At 46.0% G+C, this 20,078-nt stretch overlaps 1 protein-coding gene across 4 annotated transcripts in view; it reads left to right on the top strand.

The window, feature by feature from the left end:
* The window catches only part of FAM135B (family with sequence similarity 135 member B), a 174,570-nt gene extending 162,339 nt beyond the window's left edge, over positions 1–12,231 (top strand). For all 4 annotated transcript variants that reach the window (XM_083144892.1, XM_083144894.1, XM_083144890.1 and 1 more), the window contains 3 exons: positions 1,779–1,889; positions 3,483–3,596; positions 6,044–12,231. In XM_083144892.1, the coding sequence (XP_083001018.1) occupies positions 1,779–1,889; positions 3,483–3,596; positions 6,044–6,249 (431 nt within the window). In that variant the 3' untranslated portion in view covers positions 6,250–12,231. The remainder of the gene's footprint in view (positions 1–1,778; positions 1,890–3,482; positions 3,597–6,043) is intronic.
* Positions 12,232–20,078: the final 7,847 nt, after the last annotated feature.

Here is a 20,078-nt window from a genome sequence, read left to right as displayed (position 1 = left end):
CAAGGCATTTTGGAGAGCCACCAACTGAATGCACAATACGAGAGTGGCGAAAAATGGAAGAAAAACTCAAGACATTAGGAAAAACAAAATGCAATTTTCGCAGTGGTATTGTTAAATGGCCAAAATTAGAAGAAAAGGTGAAGGAGTTTGTAGTAAATCATAGAAAAGCTGGTATTGCTTTATCAACAAAAATGATCATTATTCATGCAGTGAAAATCAGCAAAGAGTTGCAAATACATGATTTCAAAGGAACAGCATCATGGTGCCAAAGATTCATGAAGAGGCATGAGCTTCGGATGCGAACAAGAACCAGGATTGCCCAGCGTATGCCAGATGATTATGAGGAGAAGATAATAAATTTTCATAAGTTTATTATCAAACAAAGGAAAAGAACAAATTTTGAAGTTGGTCAAATAGGCAACATGGATGAAGTACCACTCACCTTCGATGTTCCTTCAAACAAAACTGTGGAAGCAAGAGGTGCAAAGACAGTAACAATTAAAACATCAGGGCATGAGAAAAATCATTATACCGTGGTCCTTGCTGTCACTGCAGATGGAAACAAGCTGCCACCATTGGTCATTTTTAAAAGGAAAACTTTGCCTAAAGAGAAAATTCCACGTGGCATACAGGTGCATGTTCATCCCAAAGGTTGGATGGATGAAGAAGGCATGAAGGTTTGGATTAGAAATGTGTGGGAGAAGCGCCCAGGTGCTTTGTTAAAGAAGCCATCCTTGTTAGTACTGGACTCATTCAGATCTCATCTTACAGAACCAACAAAGAAAGAATTTCAAAAATGCAAAACAGAAATAGCTGTCATTCCAGGAGGACTAACATCACAATTGCAGCCATTGGATGTTAGCATTAACAAGCCCTTCAAAGCCGTAATGCGTGAAGAATGGAATAAATACATGTGTGATGAAACCCAACATGAAATGACGAATTCTGGCCGAATGAAAAGACCTGGCATTTCAAAAGTTTGTCAGTGGATAAAGACTTCGTGGGACGCAGTTAGAGAAGATATTGTTATCAAATCTTTTAAGAAATGCGGCATAAGTAATGCTTTGGATGGTGAAGAAGATGAGCTGATTTATGAAGATAGTAGCAGTGAAAGCAGCAGTGTTCATTGCGATTTTGAAGATAGCAGTGAAGATGAAGAGTTTCTTGGTTTCCCAGATAGTGATTTCTGAGTAAACTTTTGTAAAAACAAAATATCCAAGTTTCTTTTGTTAAAACAGTTGCTTTTACTGTCCTTTTACATTATTTACCTTATAAGTGGTAATAATACTAATAAAAAAAAAGTTCTGAGTTATTCTTATTTTTTTCCTGGAATTTCCCTCTTAAAATGAAGGTGCGTGTTATACGCCTGTGCGTGTTATACGCCGATAAATACGGTAATATAAAAACACTGTGAGGGCATCTAACAACTTCCGCCCTCACCTAACATTACATCCTGGTCAAAAAACAGAAGTGGATCTAAACACAACCATATCATAAAGTGGATTGCCTGCCTTCCGCACACCCAGCCACCGGCTGTGATAGATGGCTGTATGTCAGCGGCTGCTGGTGCAGGGAAGGCTAGATATTGTCTTTTGGGTAGTTTTGATTTAATTATTGATATCAAGCAGAATCCAGGAATACAGTACTCTCCTCTATTGCAGTAGGAGGATGGGTTTAGTAACAGGGAGGAGGGGTTTGGAGCCGTGTGGGTGGGACTATGTATAGGAGGAATCACCTTATTTGTGCAATTCATTAGTCATCTCATTTCTATCGTCCAGGTCTGTGGCTAATGCAAAAGCTGAAAAAGTCCGGCTCACTGCTGCAGCTGACATTCCGGGATAATGCAGATCTCCGCAAATCTTTCCTGTACCAGCTAAGCCAAAAGCCAGGTACGTGCAGGTGATGTTATATATTATGCTCGTCATTAACAGAACTACAAAGCACAGCACACACTACCTTGGTCTTGACCTGGTGCACCTGGATGTAGATTATAAGACCACCTACATGGCCACCGCAGAGTAGGGAAGGCCATTGACCATCAATGATTTTAAATCATCGATGGTCTATGTCTGATGTCAAATGTGTTTTCCATCAATGACGGAAACCCGATTGGTTGCCCACCATTAATGGAATAGAAGCACCACATAGTTTTTCTTCTTCTTCCTTATGATTGCCAGGTCATGGTGCACAGCTCTGTCCCCCAACAACCCACAAAGCCCCACCAACAGGCAGTGACTGGCCCCCAGAACAATGAGCGAAAGAATAGGGAGGACCACTAGTGGGTGAAACCATTGATGGGCTTCCATAGTATAGTGTGTTACCATCTATGTTACCCTCATGGATTCTCTATCGTTGCAAGCAGGTCAATTACCGATGAGCACTTACATGCTTTGGGAGCTCCTCCTTTTCCTGGTCCTGCTGCCTTGATGTGACATCATTAAACCACATGTTAGTGGATGGGCCGGCACATGGTGGATTAAAGCCTTGCTCCAGAATATATCTGAAGTGGAAACATCATATCAAACTCAAGTTTCCACCTCTTAGATGCGACCAGCTGAACTCTGATAAGCATTGGAGCACTTCCTAATGTCTGGTGGTAGGAGCTGTGGAGTGGACAACCTTTCCACCGTAGTGGTCCAACTATAAATGACAGTTGTCTATAATCATTATTTTATTACGCCACAAATTTAAAACTAAAACAAGGCAGCCATAACTTTAATATAATAATTTCTTCCACCCAGGAACTAGCACAGGCTGATAGGTCAACAGGTCCATGGTCTACACCATACGGTTGACTTGGGGCAGTGCTGACAAGGTGCAGAGGGCTAGAACAGTGGGGATGGGCCCGCCTGTCTTAAATATTTTTGAGGGCTGTATATTGAATAATTTGAGGCTCATACTATTATCCTATGAGATGGAAGGAAAGGCTTTCAAAATTGAAAACTTTTTATTGATGGCGAATCAATATGAGCGCTATGCGAATCAAAGTTTTTGGCTACACATCTACAGAACTTGCCGCTATGTGAATATGTCCAAAGCCGTCGTAACACGTTCACATCTAATGATTTTGACACTGGGTGCAAGTCATCTCAGTTGCCGCATAGCCCTGGACATGCTCAGCGCTGCGATGGAAGAAGGCATATCCGGCCTGGAGCTGACGTCACACACCCTCCCCTATAACGCTCAGGCACGCCTTGCTTTTTCCCGGACACTCCTCTTTTTCTATGCACTCCTACATTTTTCTTAGCACTCCCACTAAACAGCCGGTTTCCATCCCCAAAGACCTACTTCCTGTCAATCACTTAGCAAAGGACATGCGTACAGAAAAAGTTGCAGGATGACCTCCCGTATACGTACTGCAAACCCGAACTCATGCGTAGTGTATCAGGAACCCTCTGTTAAGTCCTCGCATGTCTCATAAAGTATTCAATTTCTTTTATATGAACGGTCCTTTTTTATTATGTTTTTTTTTCTGTACATAGGACTTCAGTATTTTAAAAATATTGTTCTGGTTGCGTCGCCGCAAGACCGCTATGTGCCGTTCCACTCCGCCAGGATTGAGATGTGTAAAAACGCTATCAAGGACAAACATACAGGTAACGGACATTATTATATGAAATGAAAGCTATTGGGGCTAATTCAGGTTGGATCGCATTATGGCCATGGTTTGGGTTCTGCGCGTGTGCTAGGATTGGTCCTGCGGTCACAACGCAGAGCAGCGAACGCCTCTGCCTGATTGACAGTGGGGGAGAATCAGACCCAATGTTATTTAGCGGTTTCTTGTGATGTTCGGACGATGTCTTCCCGGTAACAAGACTCTGTAAAGCTGCCAATTTGGCCGATTACTTTGTGTGATGACAACGCTGTATTTTGCTAGTTACAAGGATACTAATACACTGAGTCCCGTTTACTGCGCAGGGAAGACATACAGCATAAAACCAATGAACCGGCTCTTAAACACTGTTTTGTGCTGATGCCGCAGTAAAATACAGCGGCTGTAACAACACGTAAGCTGCGCTAGGGGCTCATTAGGGCAGATTAACGGCCTGTGCTGCAAGTTGTTACTTAAACAGGGTCGATCGCGCGCCCTGCTCTGATTGGGCAAAACCTTTTGTGAGATCAATAAACTCCAAATAGCACAAAGTATAAATAACAACATATTCTATAACATAATTACAGTTTTGTATCCATTTACATTAACCCTTTGAGTGCCAAGTGAATTTATCAAAATTGGTTTGAAAATTGCCAAGCAAACATTTTTATTCATCATAATGATCTGTAGTGTTACTTTTTATAGGACATATCGGGCGAGATTTAATGAGATTCGAAAATGTGATTTTTTGCGATTTTATTCGCCAAAACGGCTCAAATCTCCCTTTTTCCCAATTCGCATATTTAAAGAGATGCGAAAAACAGCGATTTTGCAGCGAAATCGCACTTTCTGAAAGTGCAATTTTTGGTCACGCCGGATCTCGCATCCAGATGTTTTCCCATTGAAAACTATACAATTCGCATATTTAATGAGATGCAAATTCGGGACAATGTGTCTAAAAATTGCAAAACATTTAGACCAGGTTCTGACTGGCGAATTGGCCAGAACCCTGCACAGATCATTGCGATCTGTGCATGGTCCTGTGTTAAAAAATGTGTTAAAGTATTTTTTGGGGAAAAAAATGGCGTGGGGTCCCCCCTCCTGAGCATAACCAGCCACGGCGTCGGTGCTCATGTTCCGGACGGGGAACCTTATATAAAAAGTGTCCCCCGGCTGTGGCATGACACCGCAGGCTGTTGGAGCCCGGTGCTGGTTTCAAAATACAGGGGGACCCCCAGATTTTTTGTCCCCCGTATTTTTTGGAACCAGGACCGGTCCAAGAGTCCGAGGCTGGTTTCAGAAATACGGGGGACCCCTATGCTTTTTGTCCCCCGTATTTTTGGAACCAGGTCCGGCTCAATGAGCCCGGGGCTGGTTATGCTCAGGAGGGGGGACCTCACAATGTTTTTTTTTGATGGTCATCCATTGCATACTTATACACCATCGATGGCCTGTTGCACTTTTGCCATTGATGGCAACCATCGATGGCAAAGGCAACAATGGCCATCCCTACCGTATCGGTGCACCACATCCCCTCACATGGTTTGCTGCACTCGGCACTCTCTAGGCACGATACCTCGCTGCGCCCGGCACACCATTCTATTCTCACACCACACCTTAGTAGGGCATGAAATACCGCCTGTCGGCACATGTCGGCTAAAAAAAAAGGTGAAAACCATTGTCGTCCTAATGCCTGTGTTGACCCTCCAACCATGTCGACCTTAGGCATGTCAACCTATTTTATGTGTCGACCTAAACCATGTTGACATTCAGTGGTCAACCCAATGCTTGTCCACCTTATATACATTGACCCCATAGACGTTGACCCCATAGTCCACCTTATATACGTTGTCCCCATAGACGTTGACCCCATAGTCCACCTTATATACGCTGACCACATAGACGTTGACCCCATAGTCCACCTTATATACGTTGACCCCATAGATGTCTCATAGATTCCGGGATGTGGGTTAACCAATCACTGGGCAAAAATGTCTCAGGACATATCTGATTAAGGAACGTTAGAAGTAGAGAATGTGGCCATGTCATCTTACATAGTCTGAGCATGTCCTTTAACGGGGATGCAGTTGAAATCCCGGCGGTCAGAATCCCAGCGGTCGGAATCCCGACACCGGAATCCCGACCGCCAAAATCCCGGCACTTTGTCCCTCTGTGGGTGTCCACGACACCCATAGAGGGAGAAAATATTAGTTCGCTGAGCGTAGCAAGGCACCGGGCCCGCTGCGTGGCGAACGCAGTGGCGAACGCAGCGATCCACGCCCCCCCCCCCCTTGTCGGGATTCCGACCGCCGGGATTTCAAACCAATCCCCTTTAACGCTTTTGGAATTGTTAGTAGCGGTAGCTAGGTGAACTGCAAGTCTCAGCCAGTCAGCGATGTCAATTACTGTCCACACACCAATGGCAAACCAATCATGTTTTTATTGTTTCAGGTCCAATCTACACCGAAATGATCACCAACCTCCTCCAGCCGGTGACCGAGTCCAAGGATTGCACGCTAATCCGACACAACGTATTTCACGCTCTGCCGAACACGGCCAATACCCTCATCGGACGCGCGGCTCATATCGCCGTGCTGGATTCAGAGCTCTTTCTGGAGAAGTTTTTTCTCGTCACGGGACTCAATTACTTCAAGTAGCTCCGTGTCCTGACGTTCCGGACTATCCACCATATTCATAAACCAAAAAGTGCGGACCACTGGCGTGTAATGTTGCAGTATCATTGGGGGGGTAGTAACTTGGCCTTTACCTCTCTGTTCCTCTTACTGTGCGTCTTCTGAACAACCGAGTAGCATTGTACAGGACACTGTAAGTCATTCAATCGTTCTATCGCTTAAAGGTCTTCTTTTGTAATTGAACTACTCTCTATTAATGAGAGACATCAGACTCTCCTGATTATCCTGCAACAAATGAGGGCCTTTGGGTGGAATCATCGCCACAACTGGATTGCTGTACCACGTGACCCCTTACTGCCAAGGTAGTTACGCTACGGGCCAAATGCCAATTGGGACAGGATCCAAATACCACCAATCATGCACTGCCATAAAGACTAACTGTACGTACATACACATACACTCTAACAGTGTTTATCTAACCACACGCATTCTGTTCTGTTTATGAATGACTTTATAGGATACGATCCAGCTGCTGTGGAACTCCACATCCCAGCATGCACTGCCACAGGTTGCCTACCTTTACAGTATGTAATGGTTCTTGTCCCCTATTGGTTGCCTATAGGAGAACATTTGTACTGCAGTAGGGGAATTATGCAGTGCCCTTTCGATAGAGTAATTGGGGTGCACTGTATGTGGGGTACCATGAGGCAGCTGGTAATGCAAGGATGTACTGCTGAGTTTTAGTGTCACTACTCCTCGCTGCCTGCAGGGGTCACTAAAGCTACATCATGGAAAAGGTTTAACTGAAACGTGAAAATTTCTATATGATGTACTGTAAGTGCATAAATACTAAAGAGGAACAGAATCCTAGATTCTTACGTATATTAAAACATGCACTTAAAATATACATTATACAAATATACAATGCAAAGTTCCATTTTATTTTAATTTTTTTGCACTTTGACAAGTTTCAATTCCGAAAGAATATTCAACACAGAGGGGCTGATTCTCAGCACAATGCTGCTGCGGCAGCTTCGGTGCCTCTTCGACTCCTGACACTTATACCAGCCCAACGCTAGGTGCAGGTCTCCACCAGAGTTGGGATCTCCAATCAGGATATGGTCGCTAGGTTGACACTATGAAGATAGACACACCTTACATTAACCAGTAAAGGCTGACAGGGCTTAGGTTGATATAGGAACTAGGTTAATGGGGCTAAGGTCAACATGTCATCATGTGTTGACATAAGCCCTGTCGACCTTTAGTGTTGACCTAATGTATTTCAGGTTTCATAGTGTCTACCCTATGACCCATAGAATCAGATACCATCATTGCACTCGACTCATGCGAATCAGGCCCTGGTGTTTTGCTTTCAGCCCATGAGGCAGATGTGTTGTACGGTAATATCACCAGCACGTGTTGGAGAGAGCGGTGGTCAATACATAAGACTTCTCTTGGTGCCGCTGCACCACCTCTAACACACCCGCCAAGCCAAATCGTCCCCAGCATAGGAAAGAGAGATGTACGCGGATTCTCACTCGGGGATTTTGACAAATCTATCCTCTGTGTTATGTTTGTGTCTTTCTGTTCTGGCAAAAATCAAACTCAAAAGTTTTTGGTTGCGATTCGGAAATAGTCTTGGATTTCTTGAACATTGATCAAATCAGATAAAATTATGGAATTTGGGCTTATTTTTGTTCCTACGATATTTTTAACATCAAAAACATTCTTCATCAGTCACCTGATGCCACAAAACACATGTGGGATTTTTTTTTTTAGATTCAGATCCGACCAAAATGGCTCTGATCCGACCCCGGATGGGGTTCCACGCCGGCAGCAGCAGCAGAAATCCCTGTTGAAATGCACATGAGCTGTAGAGGTGTAGTGGTCCACTTCCTGCATTTTTTACATTTGTGATGAGTAACACCCTCTGTATTAAAACTACCCTTTGCAATAGGCACCAGTCATTGACCCTCCATGTTTATGACCCAGGAATCCACCTGTGCATGCTCAGAGTGTGGCAGGCAGCTGTGGGGGAAGCTGGGAGGGATCTGCTCAGATCCCTCCCAGTAAAGATGCATAAATAAGCCCTAAGCTTAGGGCAAGCACCAGCAAGCAATAGCTGCCATTCCCCTCTGCACCGATGTCGGCATGGCCGGGCTTAGTACATATGGAAATGTTTCCGTTAGGACTTTCCACCCTGCATGTTACCCTTTTAATTTGTTTGAGTCATTTTCTCAATGTTTATTCCTAGATGGCTAATTAAAAAAGATTATCATTACTATTGTTACATAAATATTCTGTTCAGGAGGCGAAATTAAAACAAAGACGCTAACATTAAATAGAAATATAGTATATATATATATATATATATATATATATATATATATATATATATATATATATATATATATATATATATATATATATATATATATATATATAGTAATTTTATAGGGTGTAAATAGCTCCGACGATGGGTGTATTCTTACAGTATAATCTGTACGTCACCAGAACCACGTTGGATATTTCAGCAATAACTGGTCATTATGGAATTGGCATAATGAGTCCTACTCTTTGTTCTATAAAACAGCTGCCGTCTATTGTATATAGTGTACAGAGAACCTGTATATGGCCACTTCTGCTATACAGTTGTACAATGTAACAAAACGCCTTTGAATGTTTCAACGATTTTTGAAAAGAGTTTGTGACGCAAATGATACAAATTGTATTTATCCAACAGCGTACGGTATTAGCCGACTGCTGTATTTAATTACTGTCACGAGCGTATCTTTATTTAATAATATGTCACTGCCTTTATGGTGATTTAAATCCCTGTTATTTCTGAACGCCTGATACTGTCATCACCGTGAGATTGCTCAATGTTACCGTGAAGGTAGGAATTTCTATTCCCCATGGCATTAGGGGATACTGTACATTTATTAAAGCTTATAAAAATTCACTTAGTATTTGTTGCCCATAGCAACCAATCAGATTCTCTCTCTGATTTTCTAGGATACAATAGAAAAATTATCTGTTTCATTTTTAGAAGCTTTGGTAAATTTACCCCCTACATTTTCTGGCTTTATAAAAAACAAACAAAAAAAAACAACATTATTACCTCTTAAATTCAGTTTAGTGCCCCCAGTTCTCGTTATGCCACAGAGAACCCCCTTTTCATATTATGCCATGCAAAAAAACATGTTCGCATACAGTATGTCACTTTGACCTATGATGACATAGGGTGGGATGTACCAACCTTGCCCGGTGCTGCCCACCCCTTACCGCACCGTTACTAATGTCATATGTATTAACATATGCGATTAATATCGCAAAGGGCAGCTCTCCCGATAAGATGCCTCTATTAATTTTACTTAATACAATTATCATCTATTAACAGAAAACTAAATGTTTTAAGTTTGCCCCCCCCCCCCCTCAAAAAAAAAAATGCAGTCAAATTTCCCCAAATAGTTTTGGTAAACATTATATTACTTTCCAATAACATCAGACATTTCCGACATATTCCGTAGGTCCTAATGAATTGGGTATCCGGATGTTAGTTTGAAAATGTCTAGGACAACAGTCATTCGGTTGAACGGTCAACAGACACAAGGTTGACATGGTAAAAAAGTTGATACGCACAAGGTCGCCAGTGACAAAATGCAGACACAAGTAAGATGTCAATGGTCGATATGAGTTTTTCACGATTTTTCTTTTTTTTGGACATTTTTCCACGCTTTGCAATGTGGACTACAATTAGGAAGAGTCAGCGCGGTGAGCTAAGTGAGCCCTGCGAGGGTACGCATTACACGGATTGGGGATCAATGTTGACAGATGTCGACATTGAGCCCAAAAAAAGAGAAAAAATCATGTGTCATCCTTTTCTATGTGGAAAAAAAATGTTTGTGTTGACTATTTGTCTTTGTTGACCTGATCCATGTCAACCTGTATCCCAGTTGCGGAACTACCATTGGTGCAGGAGGTGCAGTGCATGAGGGGTCCCTGAGGACTATGGGGCCCACTGCTGCCCCTGTCACCCTCTTCCTGTCACCCACTGTATTTCCCTTTCACACTCTGCCTCCCCCTGCCTCTCCATGTCATACTCTGCCTCTCCCTGTCACTGTCTGCCTTTCCCTGTCACCCTCTGCCTCTCCCTAACATACTCTGCTTCTCCCTGTCACCCTCTTCCTGTTACCCACTGTATTTCCCTTTCACACTCCGCCTCCCCCTGCCTCTCCATGTCATACTCTGCTTCTCCCTGTCGATATCTACCTCCCCCTGTCACCCTCTGCCTCTCCCTGTCACCCTCTGCCTCTCCCTGTATTTTCCCCCTGTCACCCTCTGCCTCTCCATGTCATACTCTGCTTCTTCCTGTCACTGTCTGCCTCCCCTGTCACCCTCTGCCTCTCCATCACCTTCTGCCTCTCCCTGTCACCCTCTGCCTCTGCCTGTCTGCCTCCCCCTGTCACCCTCTGCCTCCCCCTGCCTATCCCTGTTACACTCTGCCTTCTCCTGCTTCTCTCTGTCACCCTTTGCCTCTCACTGTCATACTCTGCCTCCTCCTGTCTCTTTCTGTCACCCTCTGCCTCTCCCTGTCAGACTCTGCCTCCTCCTGCCTCTTCCTGTCACCCTTTGCTTCTCCCTGCCATACTCTGCCTCCCCTGTCAGATTCTGCCTCCTCCTGCCTCTTCCAGTCACCCTCTGCCACTCCCTGTTACCGTCTGCCTCCCTCTGTCACCCTCAGCCTCTCCCTGTCATACTGTGCCTCCTACCGCCTCTCCCTGTCGCCCTGTGCATCTCCATGTCACCCTGTGCCTCCCCCTTTCTCCCCCTTTCAGACTCTGCCTCCTCCTGCCTTTTCCTGTCACCCTCTGCCTCTCCTTTACCGTCTGCCTCCCCCTGTCACTCTCTACCTCTCCCTGTCATTGTCTGCCTCCCCCTGTCACCCTCTGCCTCTCCCTGTCACACTCTGCCTCCCCATTCCTCTCATTGGCACCCCCTGCCTCTCTCTATCGCCCTCTGCCACTCCATGTCAACCATTGCCATGTTGCATAGTGTCTATTTGGGTTGGGGTGAAGGAGGGGGGGTCCAAATTAAATTTTTGCACCTAGACCCACCACCCACAAGTTCCGCCACTGCTTTATCCCATTTCAAACTTGTGCCTGTCAACCATTCAATTTTGATCTACTTATTGTCGGCATTGTGATCCACACCCAATGGATTGTGACATTGCATAATCCCAATTATTGCATCAAGGAAGGTGGTTACTCTGTTGCCCCGGATACCACTAACCATTTTCACCGGGGAACTGGGTCCAACTATAAAAATACCGTCTGCAAATATTTGCACTTGGCAATATCATTGACCGTCTTTTAATTTTGTATTTTTTTTTGCTCTGGAATGGCTACGTATGTGGCTCACAGGAGAGTGATTATATTATCATAACCTCAAGGCATTTAAAGTTAGAAATGTCAGTGAGTAGAGGAGGAATTTCATAATCTATTCTGTTATGGACTATTTCACTCTCAAGGAGAAAATAAGCTTCTAATCGCGGTGCCTGGAGTGTTTGTCGGTGGTAAATGTCAGCAGCGAGGGGGTGCAAACAGTGCCAGCCACGAAACGCCGCCGCTGGCATCCAGTTAGGTCAGTATCAGGCAGCAACACAAAGACAAGGGACCGTACAAATGTGTCCAGCAAAAAAGTCTTGTCATTGAAAGGGCTTCAACATTCACAAAACAAATCTATGTATATTGCTGTGATTTTATGTCATTAAAATGAAATCCTTTATCCCTGACTTACAGAATATAATGAATGTAAGGCTGAGAGCCACTGAGACATCTCCTACCGGCTGGTTCCAAGTAGCCTATAACATGGACAGTACGATAACAGTTATGACATCATAAGCCGGTTCCATTATTTTTCTACATTTGCTCTACAGTGACTGTGGTTGTGGCTTTTGCATTGTGAAAAAAAAGATATATATAAATAAAATTATATTGTTGGTTACTACTCGTGTGATGGTTGGTGTGTTCGTTTGAATTTATTATTAACTGCCCCCGAGGATCAAACCCAAAAAGTCAGACATCAGGATCCCGATTCATCCCCTTTCCTAAGCTACGTTATCAGCGTAGCCCAACGGCTGTCTAGCATAGTCAGCATAGTGACTCCGCAGCAACCCTGTGTAGTGTCCCCATGAGGCAGCTACTCACCGCACTGTTGCCGGCAACTGCAGCTCTGTTCCCGGCGTCCCTGGCAAGCCTAGTGAGCGTCTCACACAGCGCCGGCGCCCGCATGATCCCCTCTCCGGCGGAGAGAGGATCATGCGTGCGCCAGCAGAGAGGCGCTCCATCTGTCTGAGACGCAGGAGCATCTGAGATGCAGAAGCGTCTGATACACTTCTGCGTCTGAGTAACTATTGCGGCAGGGTACAGCAACTCTGCCGACAGGGTTAGGGGTTCGGTAGCGCGTGCGTCTCCTGCACAAAGAAGGGGTGTGGACACAAGTGTGTCTCATGCACAATAAAGGAGGCAAATGCCTCCATTTGAAACCCACACTATCCACGCCAGCCCGAAGTGTGGCGAGCACACGCGTTACACATCCTCCCAACCTTTTCATAACCGAATATCCCTGTCGGCGTGGAGTTGATCTTATAAAGTGTGGCGAGCGCACCGAGCCACCAAGCCCGAAGCGCGGAGAGCGGACGCGGAATACATGTGAAGTAATCTGCTGCGCTCGCCACGCTTCGGGCTCGGTGGCTCGATGCTCTGCCCACACTTTATAAAATCAACTCCACGCCGACGTGGACAGTGGTGGTATGAAAAGGTCGGGAGGATGTGTAAAGCAGGCGGGGCTCGCTGTGGTCTCCACGCTTCGGGCTGGCATGGGTAGTGGGCCTGTTTCAGGAACACATTTACACCTGTCATATCATACATCTGAGACAGTAATGACGACATGTGTTAACTGGTAACTGGATTTTAGTTAATAATACAATGTACTGCTGATTGACTATGCTGGCCGCGGGAACAGTACGCTGGCTCTGACAGGGACGCTGGCTACGTTTTGCGGATGCGGGAACACTAAGCTACACTGATTCTGACAGGGATGCTCGTGGAAACCCTACGCTACTTTTGACTACGCTGGCCGCGGGAACACTACGCTCATTCTGACAGGGACGCTACGCTGACTACGCAACTGCCGCCGTGAAACTACACAAGTACAATAGTTTTTTTTTCCCTGATCAAAGTGCCGGACACATGTAATGCCCCGCCCCCAAGTTCTGATTAGACCATGGGCTACTCAGTCAAATAAAAAGGATGGTCATTGATTCTTAAAACCATCGATGGTCATTCATCACATACTGTAGTATGGTACCATCGATGGTTGTTTGCACTATCACCATGGATGGCAACTATCGAAGATAAAGATGATAGTGTCGATGGCCATCCCTAGTGACCAGGGACTTATAGTATGAGGTCAGTGGTATACAGGGGCATGCCACAAAGCCACACCCCGTCAGCTGTAACCACGCCTCCTTTTCACCAGTATAAATGCCAGCACTCTAACACTGCCCCATTCCATGTTCACATCTTATGTGCACCTCACCTTTTTTTTACGTTCATTCTGCTGACACGTGATGATGCAATCCTGCGTATTCACTACCTCCAATTCCATCCTTCATAGCAAACCCTCAGCTGGTGCTGGAATAAAGATACTGTAGCCTTGGTGTTCCAATCGCTTATTCCTCCTAGAGTGTGTCTCCAGGTGCTATGCCAGAATTGCAGTGACAATAAGATCCAATTGTGTAGTCCCGGATTGCAGGATCCACATACAGGCCTCACTGTCTACTGCGGAGGTACGCCACCTCTCTAATTTGCCTGCTCAGGATCAAGCATCCCCTTACTTCAGATAATCCATCACTGTGAAGGAATGCCCATTCTCCACACCCTGATTGGAGGAAGTACAGTTGAGAGATACTACACTTAACCTGATATCAGGACCAGGGCCTGCAACAGAAATCTTGGGGCCCGGTACATGGACATCTCCGGGCCCCCTTCCAAAAAAAACCCTCTTCACGTGTGTGTGTCTAGATTTTTTTTTCTACAAACTACTTTAGATAGATAGATAGATAGATAGATAGGTAGGTCAGAGTGATGATAGATAGGTCAGAGTGATTGATAGATAGATAGATAGATAGATAGATCAGAGTGATGATAGATAGATAGATAGATCAGAGTGATGATAGATAGATAGATAGATAGATAGATAGATAGATAGATAGATAGATCAGAGTGATGATAGATAGATAGATAGATAGATAGATAGATAGATAGATAGATAGATAGATAGATAGATCAGAGTGATGATAGATAGATAGATAGATAGATAGATAGATAGATAGATAGATAGATAGATAGATCAGAGTGATGATAGATAGATAGATAGATAGATAGATAGATAGATAGATAGATAGATAGATAGATAGATAGATAGATCAGAGTGATGATAGATAGATAGATAGATAGATAGATAGATAGATAGATAGATAGGTCAGAGTGATGATAGATAGATAGATAGATAGATAGATAGATAGATAGATAGATAGATAGATAGATTAGAGTGATGATAGATCGATAGATAGATAGATCAGAGTGATGATAGATAGATATATAGATCAGAGTGATGATGATAGATAGATAGATACTCTCTCCCCTCCCCCAAGGCACTTACCTGATTAATTAAAAAGGTGTAGAAGGCATTAAGCAGCTTCTTCTCCTCACACTTCTCTGTTAAGCCCCGCCCCTTTTTCTGTGCTCTCTATATTTCCTGGAGAAGGAAACCCTGGCTTCTCATTGGTAGGCGGCGGCCATCTTTGTGTAGTCTGTATGGGGGCAGCCATCTTCTTTTAGCTCCTGCTGAATGCTCAGCAGCATACAGGAGCAGAGCCATCCTCTGCCTACCCTGGCTTCCGCAGCTAGATAGAAAATACTAGATGACAGCAGGTGACAGGTAAGTGGTGCGGGGGAGGGGGGGAGAGGAGAGAGGGTGATCGCTCTGTATGTCTGCTGTCTGCTCCGAGCCAGCAGCGGTGCAGACAGCATAATAGAAAAAAAACGGAGTGCATTTTTTTTGTGCCCCTTGACCCCCCCCCCCCCTGTCGCCGGGCCTGATCAGGACATACTACATCTTTTTGGGCCCAAAAAAGAACGGGACACACCTGGAGTTGAGGTGACTTTGAAATCTTTACCTAAATGCGCACAATTTACCGCAGCAAGTTTTTCTCTCTTAAATATATTTTGGTACTCTTTACCTAGAAGGGCGCCCATCGCGACCATCGCGACCATCGGATGCACTAAAAATCGGGTGCGATGCGATGGCCGCGATGGCCGCGATTTCCCATAGGGACCAATGTTAAAAATTAGATTGGACCCGATTTTAGTGTTCAATGCCTCAATGCCCGCGATTTTTACATAGGAAACAATGTTAAATGGGCCACAGAGCCCTAATAGTCACCGTGAACTCTGAAATGGCCCCCACAATTGTTAACGCCACCCCACGATCAACGTCAACCCGAAGCGTGGCGAGCGCAGCGAGCCCGCGAGGGGCGGCGGTACGCGTCCTCCGACCTCTTCATGCCCTACTATCCACGTCGGCGTGGAGTTGAGAATAGAATAGTGTGGCGAGCGCAGCGAGCCACCGAGGCCCGAAGCGTGGCGAGCGCAACGAGCCCCGCGAGGGGACGCGGATACCTTCACAGTTATACGCGTCCCCTCGCGGGCTTCACAGGTGTCCGTGGCGAAAAGCGGACACCTGTGAAGCCCGCGAGGGGACGCGTTTACCTGTGAAGGTATCGACGTCCCCTCGCGGGGCTCACTGCGCTCGCCACGCTTCGGGCCTCGGTGGCTCGCTGCGCTCGCCACACTATTCTATTCTCAACTCCACGCCGACGTGGATAGTAGGGCATGAAAAGGTCGGAGGACGCGTACCGCCGCCCCTCGCGGGCTCGCTGCGCTCGCCACGCTTCGGGTTGACGTTGATCGTGGGGTGGCGTTAACAATTGTGGGGGCCATTTCAGAGTTCACGGTGACTATTAGGGCTCTGTGGCCCATTTAACATTGATTCCTATGGCCAAATCGCGGGCATTGAGGCATTTAACATTAAAATCGCGGTCAATCACCGTTTTTAACATTGATCCCTATGGGAAAATCGCGGTCATCGCGGGCACCCGTTTTTAATGTACCCGCGATTTACCCGCGATGGCCGCGATTTTTTACCCCCGACGCCCGCGATTTCAATCGCGGGCGCCCTTCTAGGTAAAGAGTACCTATATTTTTTTAATCAGTTTTTTTAAGTTATTCAGCTCAGCTTTTTAATAAGTGTTATTGATTAATAAATGCTATTTTATTTAAACTAATTGCACCACCTGAACTTAGGCCCTTATTCAGATCTGATCGCAGTTCAAATTTGTTCTCAAAATGGGCAAAACCATGCTGCACTGCAGGTGGGGAAGATGTAACATGTGCAGAGAGAGCTAAATTTGGGTGGGGTGTGTTGAAACTGAAATCTAAATTGCAGTGTAAAATAATGCAGCCAGTATTTACCCTGCACAGAAACAAAGTAACTCCCCCAAATCTAACTCTCTCTGCACGTGTAACATCTGCCCCACCTTCAGTGCACATGGTTTTGCCCATTTTGAGAACAAATTTGTACTGCGATCAGGTCTGAATAAGGCCCTTAAGGCCCCCATACACTATGCGATTTGGTCCCGATTTCATCCGATTCAGATGGATCGGGCAGTGAAATCGGGCCAAATCGCAGGTATAGACACCGGTCCGACCCAATGCTCGGTCCCGTGCACATCGGGTCAGAGTCGGGAGGTCGGACCGGCTGCACATAATGGTGCCCACACATGCACCGATCCCAGCGGTGCGATGCTATGCGATGGGGTGCGCGCTCCCGCGGCACCTCATCGCACAGTACAAAAAGTATGTGCTGCACATACTTTTTGTACTAGCTTTATATCGCATAGCATCGCATCGCACAAGGCATACGATGCGATGCTATGTGTGCTATTTAAGCCCACAACGCACGCCGGGATCGGTGCGTCTGTGGGCACCTTAAGATTTGCTAAATCTTATGTACAGCCGGGCAGGGGACACAGGCGGCGGATGCTGGCGAGGGAGATGGGCAGGGGGAGCCGGAGCAGGGAGCTGTCAATGCTCCGTCCGGTGGAGGGAGCGGGGGGGGGGGGGGGGGCGGTGGACGCTTCTAGTAGCGCAGAGGCAGCGGACGCTGCAGGGGACACAGGCGGCAGTAATGTAGAGGCAGGCAGGGGGAGCCGGGAACTGTCAGCGCTGGAGAAAAAAAAAGCCCATACAATGAATGGGCAGCCTGTGATTGGCTGAGCGCTCTCTCAGCCAGTCAGCAATTGGCTGAGAGAGCGCTCAGCCAATCACAGGCCGCCCATTCACTGTATGGGCTTTTTTTTTCTCCAGCGCTGACAGCTCCCGGCTCCCCCTGCCTGCCTCTACGTTACTGCCGCCTGTGTCCCCCGCAGCGTCCACTGCCTCTGCGCTACTAGCAGCGCCCCCCAGCCACCTTGCAGCGTCCTCCACCTGCCACCTGGATGTCCCCGGCCCCCCTGCTCCCTCCACCTTGTAGCTCCCCGGGAGTTGCAAATGATACATCGCATGCGATGTATCATTTGCAAAACTTGGCACATTAGTGCCTAATTGTGTGTCCCCCTCCCGGGGAGCTGCAGGGGGAAATCAGGTCCGACTTGTCCTTAGGACAAGTCGGACTAATGTATGGGGGCCTTAAGTGTGTAGTGCAACTACCCTTGTGTATGCCTTGGTGTTCCAATATACACAGCCTTTATAAGTGATCATAGCACCTTATACTGGTTGACCCTCAGCCTTGTGAGTCCACCAAATGTCGCCCGCACCGACGCGTGCCCCCCGTTGCACTCCGCGTTCCCACGCAGGCATGCGGATGGGATGGATGAATGGATACGAACACACAGGGGAGAGATTGGATAAGAATAAGGTCCATAGTGTGGCTCAGAGGGCCGATCATCGATGGTTCTGTGATCACACTGCGTCTTTGTCACTGACTTTATCGAAGCTTCCAGTGGGCGTCTCAGTGCCAATCCTGACAGCATATGTACAGTATCTGTGTACAGGATCTCAGCTGCTAATGCATTAACGTACAGCTGTGAATCAGGCACAAAGTGGGAAATTAGAGGTGGGCCGACAAACGCCAGAAGCTTTATAGATATTAATATTGCAACATACATTCTAGTTGTTATTTTAGGCTGATTTGTGAAGTGCTATCTGCGTATCTCCACATGCTGCAGTTTCCATGGAACCTATGTTCATATATACTGTGCTACCAGACAGATGTTCTAGAACACCCCCTTTTTCTATTTGTATTCAATTAAAGCAATTCAAGTCCAATGGATAACCGGCAATAAAATAAAGGTGATTCTGTCTGTACCAGCCTTCGTCCCATACCCAGTCCATACAGAATCTGTGCCCACTATCTGCCGGTGCCAGTCTCTCACATTGTCTGTGCCATTATTTCCCCTTCCTCTCTGCCTGTGCCAGTCTCTCTCATATTCTATCTGTGTAATTATTTCCCCTTCATCTGCGTGTGCCAGTCTCTCACATTCTGTCTGTGCCAGTCCCTCTCACATTCTGTCTGTGCCAATCTTTTCCCTTCCTCTGTCTTCACCAGTCTCTCTCATATTCTGCCTGTGCCATGTTTTCCCCTTTCTCTGTCTGTGCCAGTCTCTCTCATATTCTGTCTGTGCCATTCTTTCAAATTTTTCTGCCTGTGTCAGTCTCTCTCACATTATGTTTGTGCCATTTTATCCATTACTCTGCCTGTGCCAGTCTCTCTCACATTCTGTCTGTGCCAATCTTTTCCCTTCCTCTGTCTTCACCAGTCTCTCTCATAATTTGTCTGTGCCAGTCCTTCTCCTTCCTCTGCCTGTGCCATACTCACCCCTTCATCTGCCTGTGGCAGTCTATCTCAGATACTGTCTGTGCCATTCTTAGCCCTTATTCTGTCTGTGCCAGTCTCTCTCACATTCTGTCTGTGCCAGTCTTTCCCCTTCCTCTGTCTTCATCACTCTCTCTCACATTCTGTCTGTGCCATTGTTTCCCCTTTCTCTGCCTGTGCCAGTCTCTCTCACATTATGTCTGTGCCATTTTTACCCATTTCTCTGCCTGTGCCAGTCTCTCTCACATTCTGTCTGTCAATCTTTCCCATACTTTGTCTGTGCCAGTCTCTCACATTCTGTCTGTCAATCTTTCCCATACTCTGTCTGTGCCAGTCTCTCACATTCTGTCTGTGCCATTCTTACCCCTTACACTGCCTGTACCAGACTCTCTCACATTCTGTCTGTGCCAGTCTTTCCCCTTACTCTGTCTGTGCCTAACTCAAACCCTCCCCTACCAGCCCAGATACAATGTCATAATATTTCATGTCGACATTTCAGTTAAAGACACTGTGAACTGAACATAACAACATTCTACATGTGCCAATATGTTTAGTGTTGAAATCTATAACTCTTTACATTATAGTGTCGACACTATGGGCCTTATTCGAGTTCACTCTTTCTGACAAAATCCTCCTTAAATGGACAAAACCATGTGCACTGCAGGGGGGCAGATGTAACATGTGCAGATAGAAATAGATTTGGTGATTTTTTGGTGATTCTTTGCAGGGTAAATACTGGTTGCTTTATTTTAACACTGCAATATAGATCTTACTTTGAAGTAAAACCCCACCCAAATCTAATTAGATCTGCACAAGTTACATCTGCCCCCCTGCAGTGCACATAGGGTGACCAA

The sequence above is a fragment of the Crinia signifera genome, chromosome 5 (genome assembly GCF_055691185.1).
Source record: "Crinia signifera chromosome 5, ASM5569118v1, whole genome shotgun sequence".
Lineage (NCBI taxonomy): Eukaryota > Metazoa > Chordata > Amphibia > Anura > Myobatrachidae > Crinia > Crinia signifera.
The sequence above is the reverse complement of the archived record's forward strand: the minus strand, read 5'-3'. Positions and strand labels throughout refer to the sequence as shown.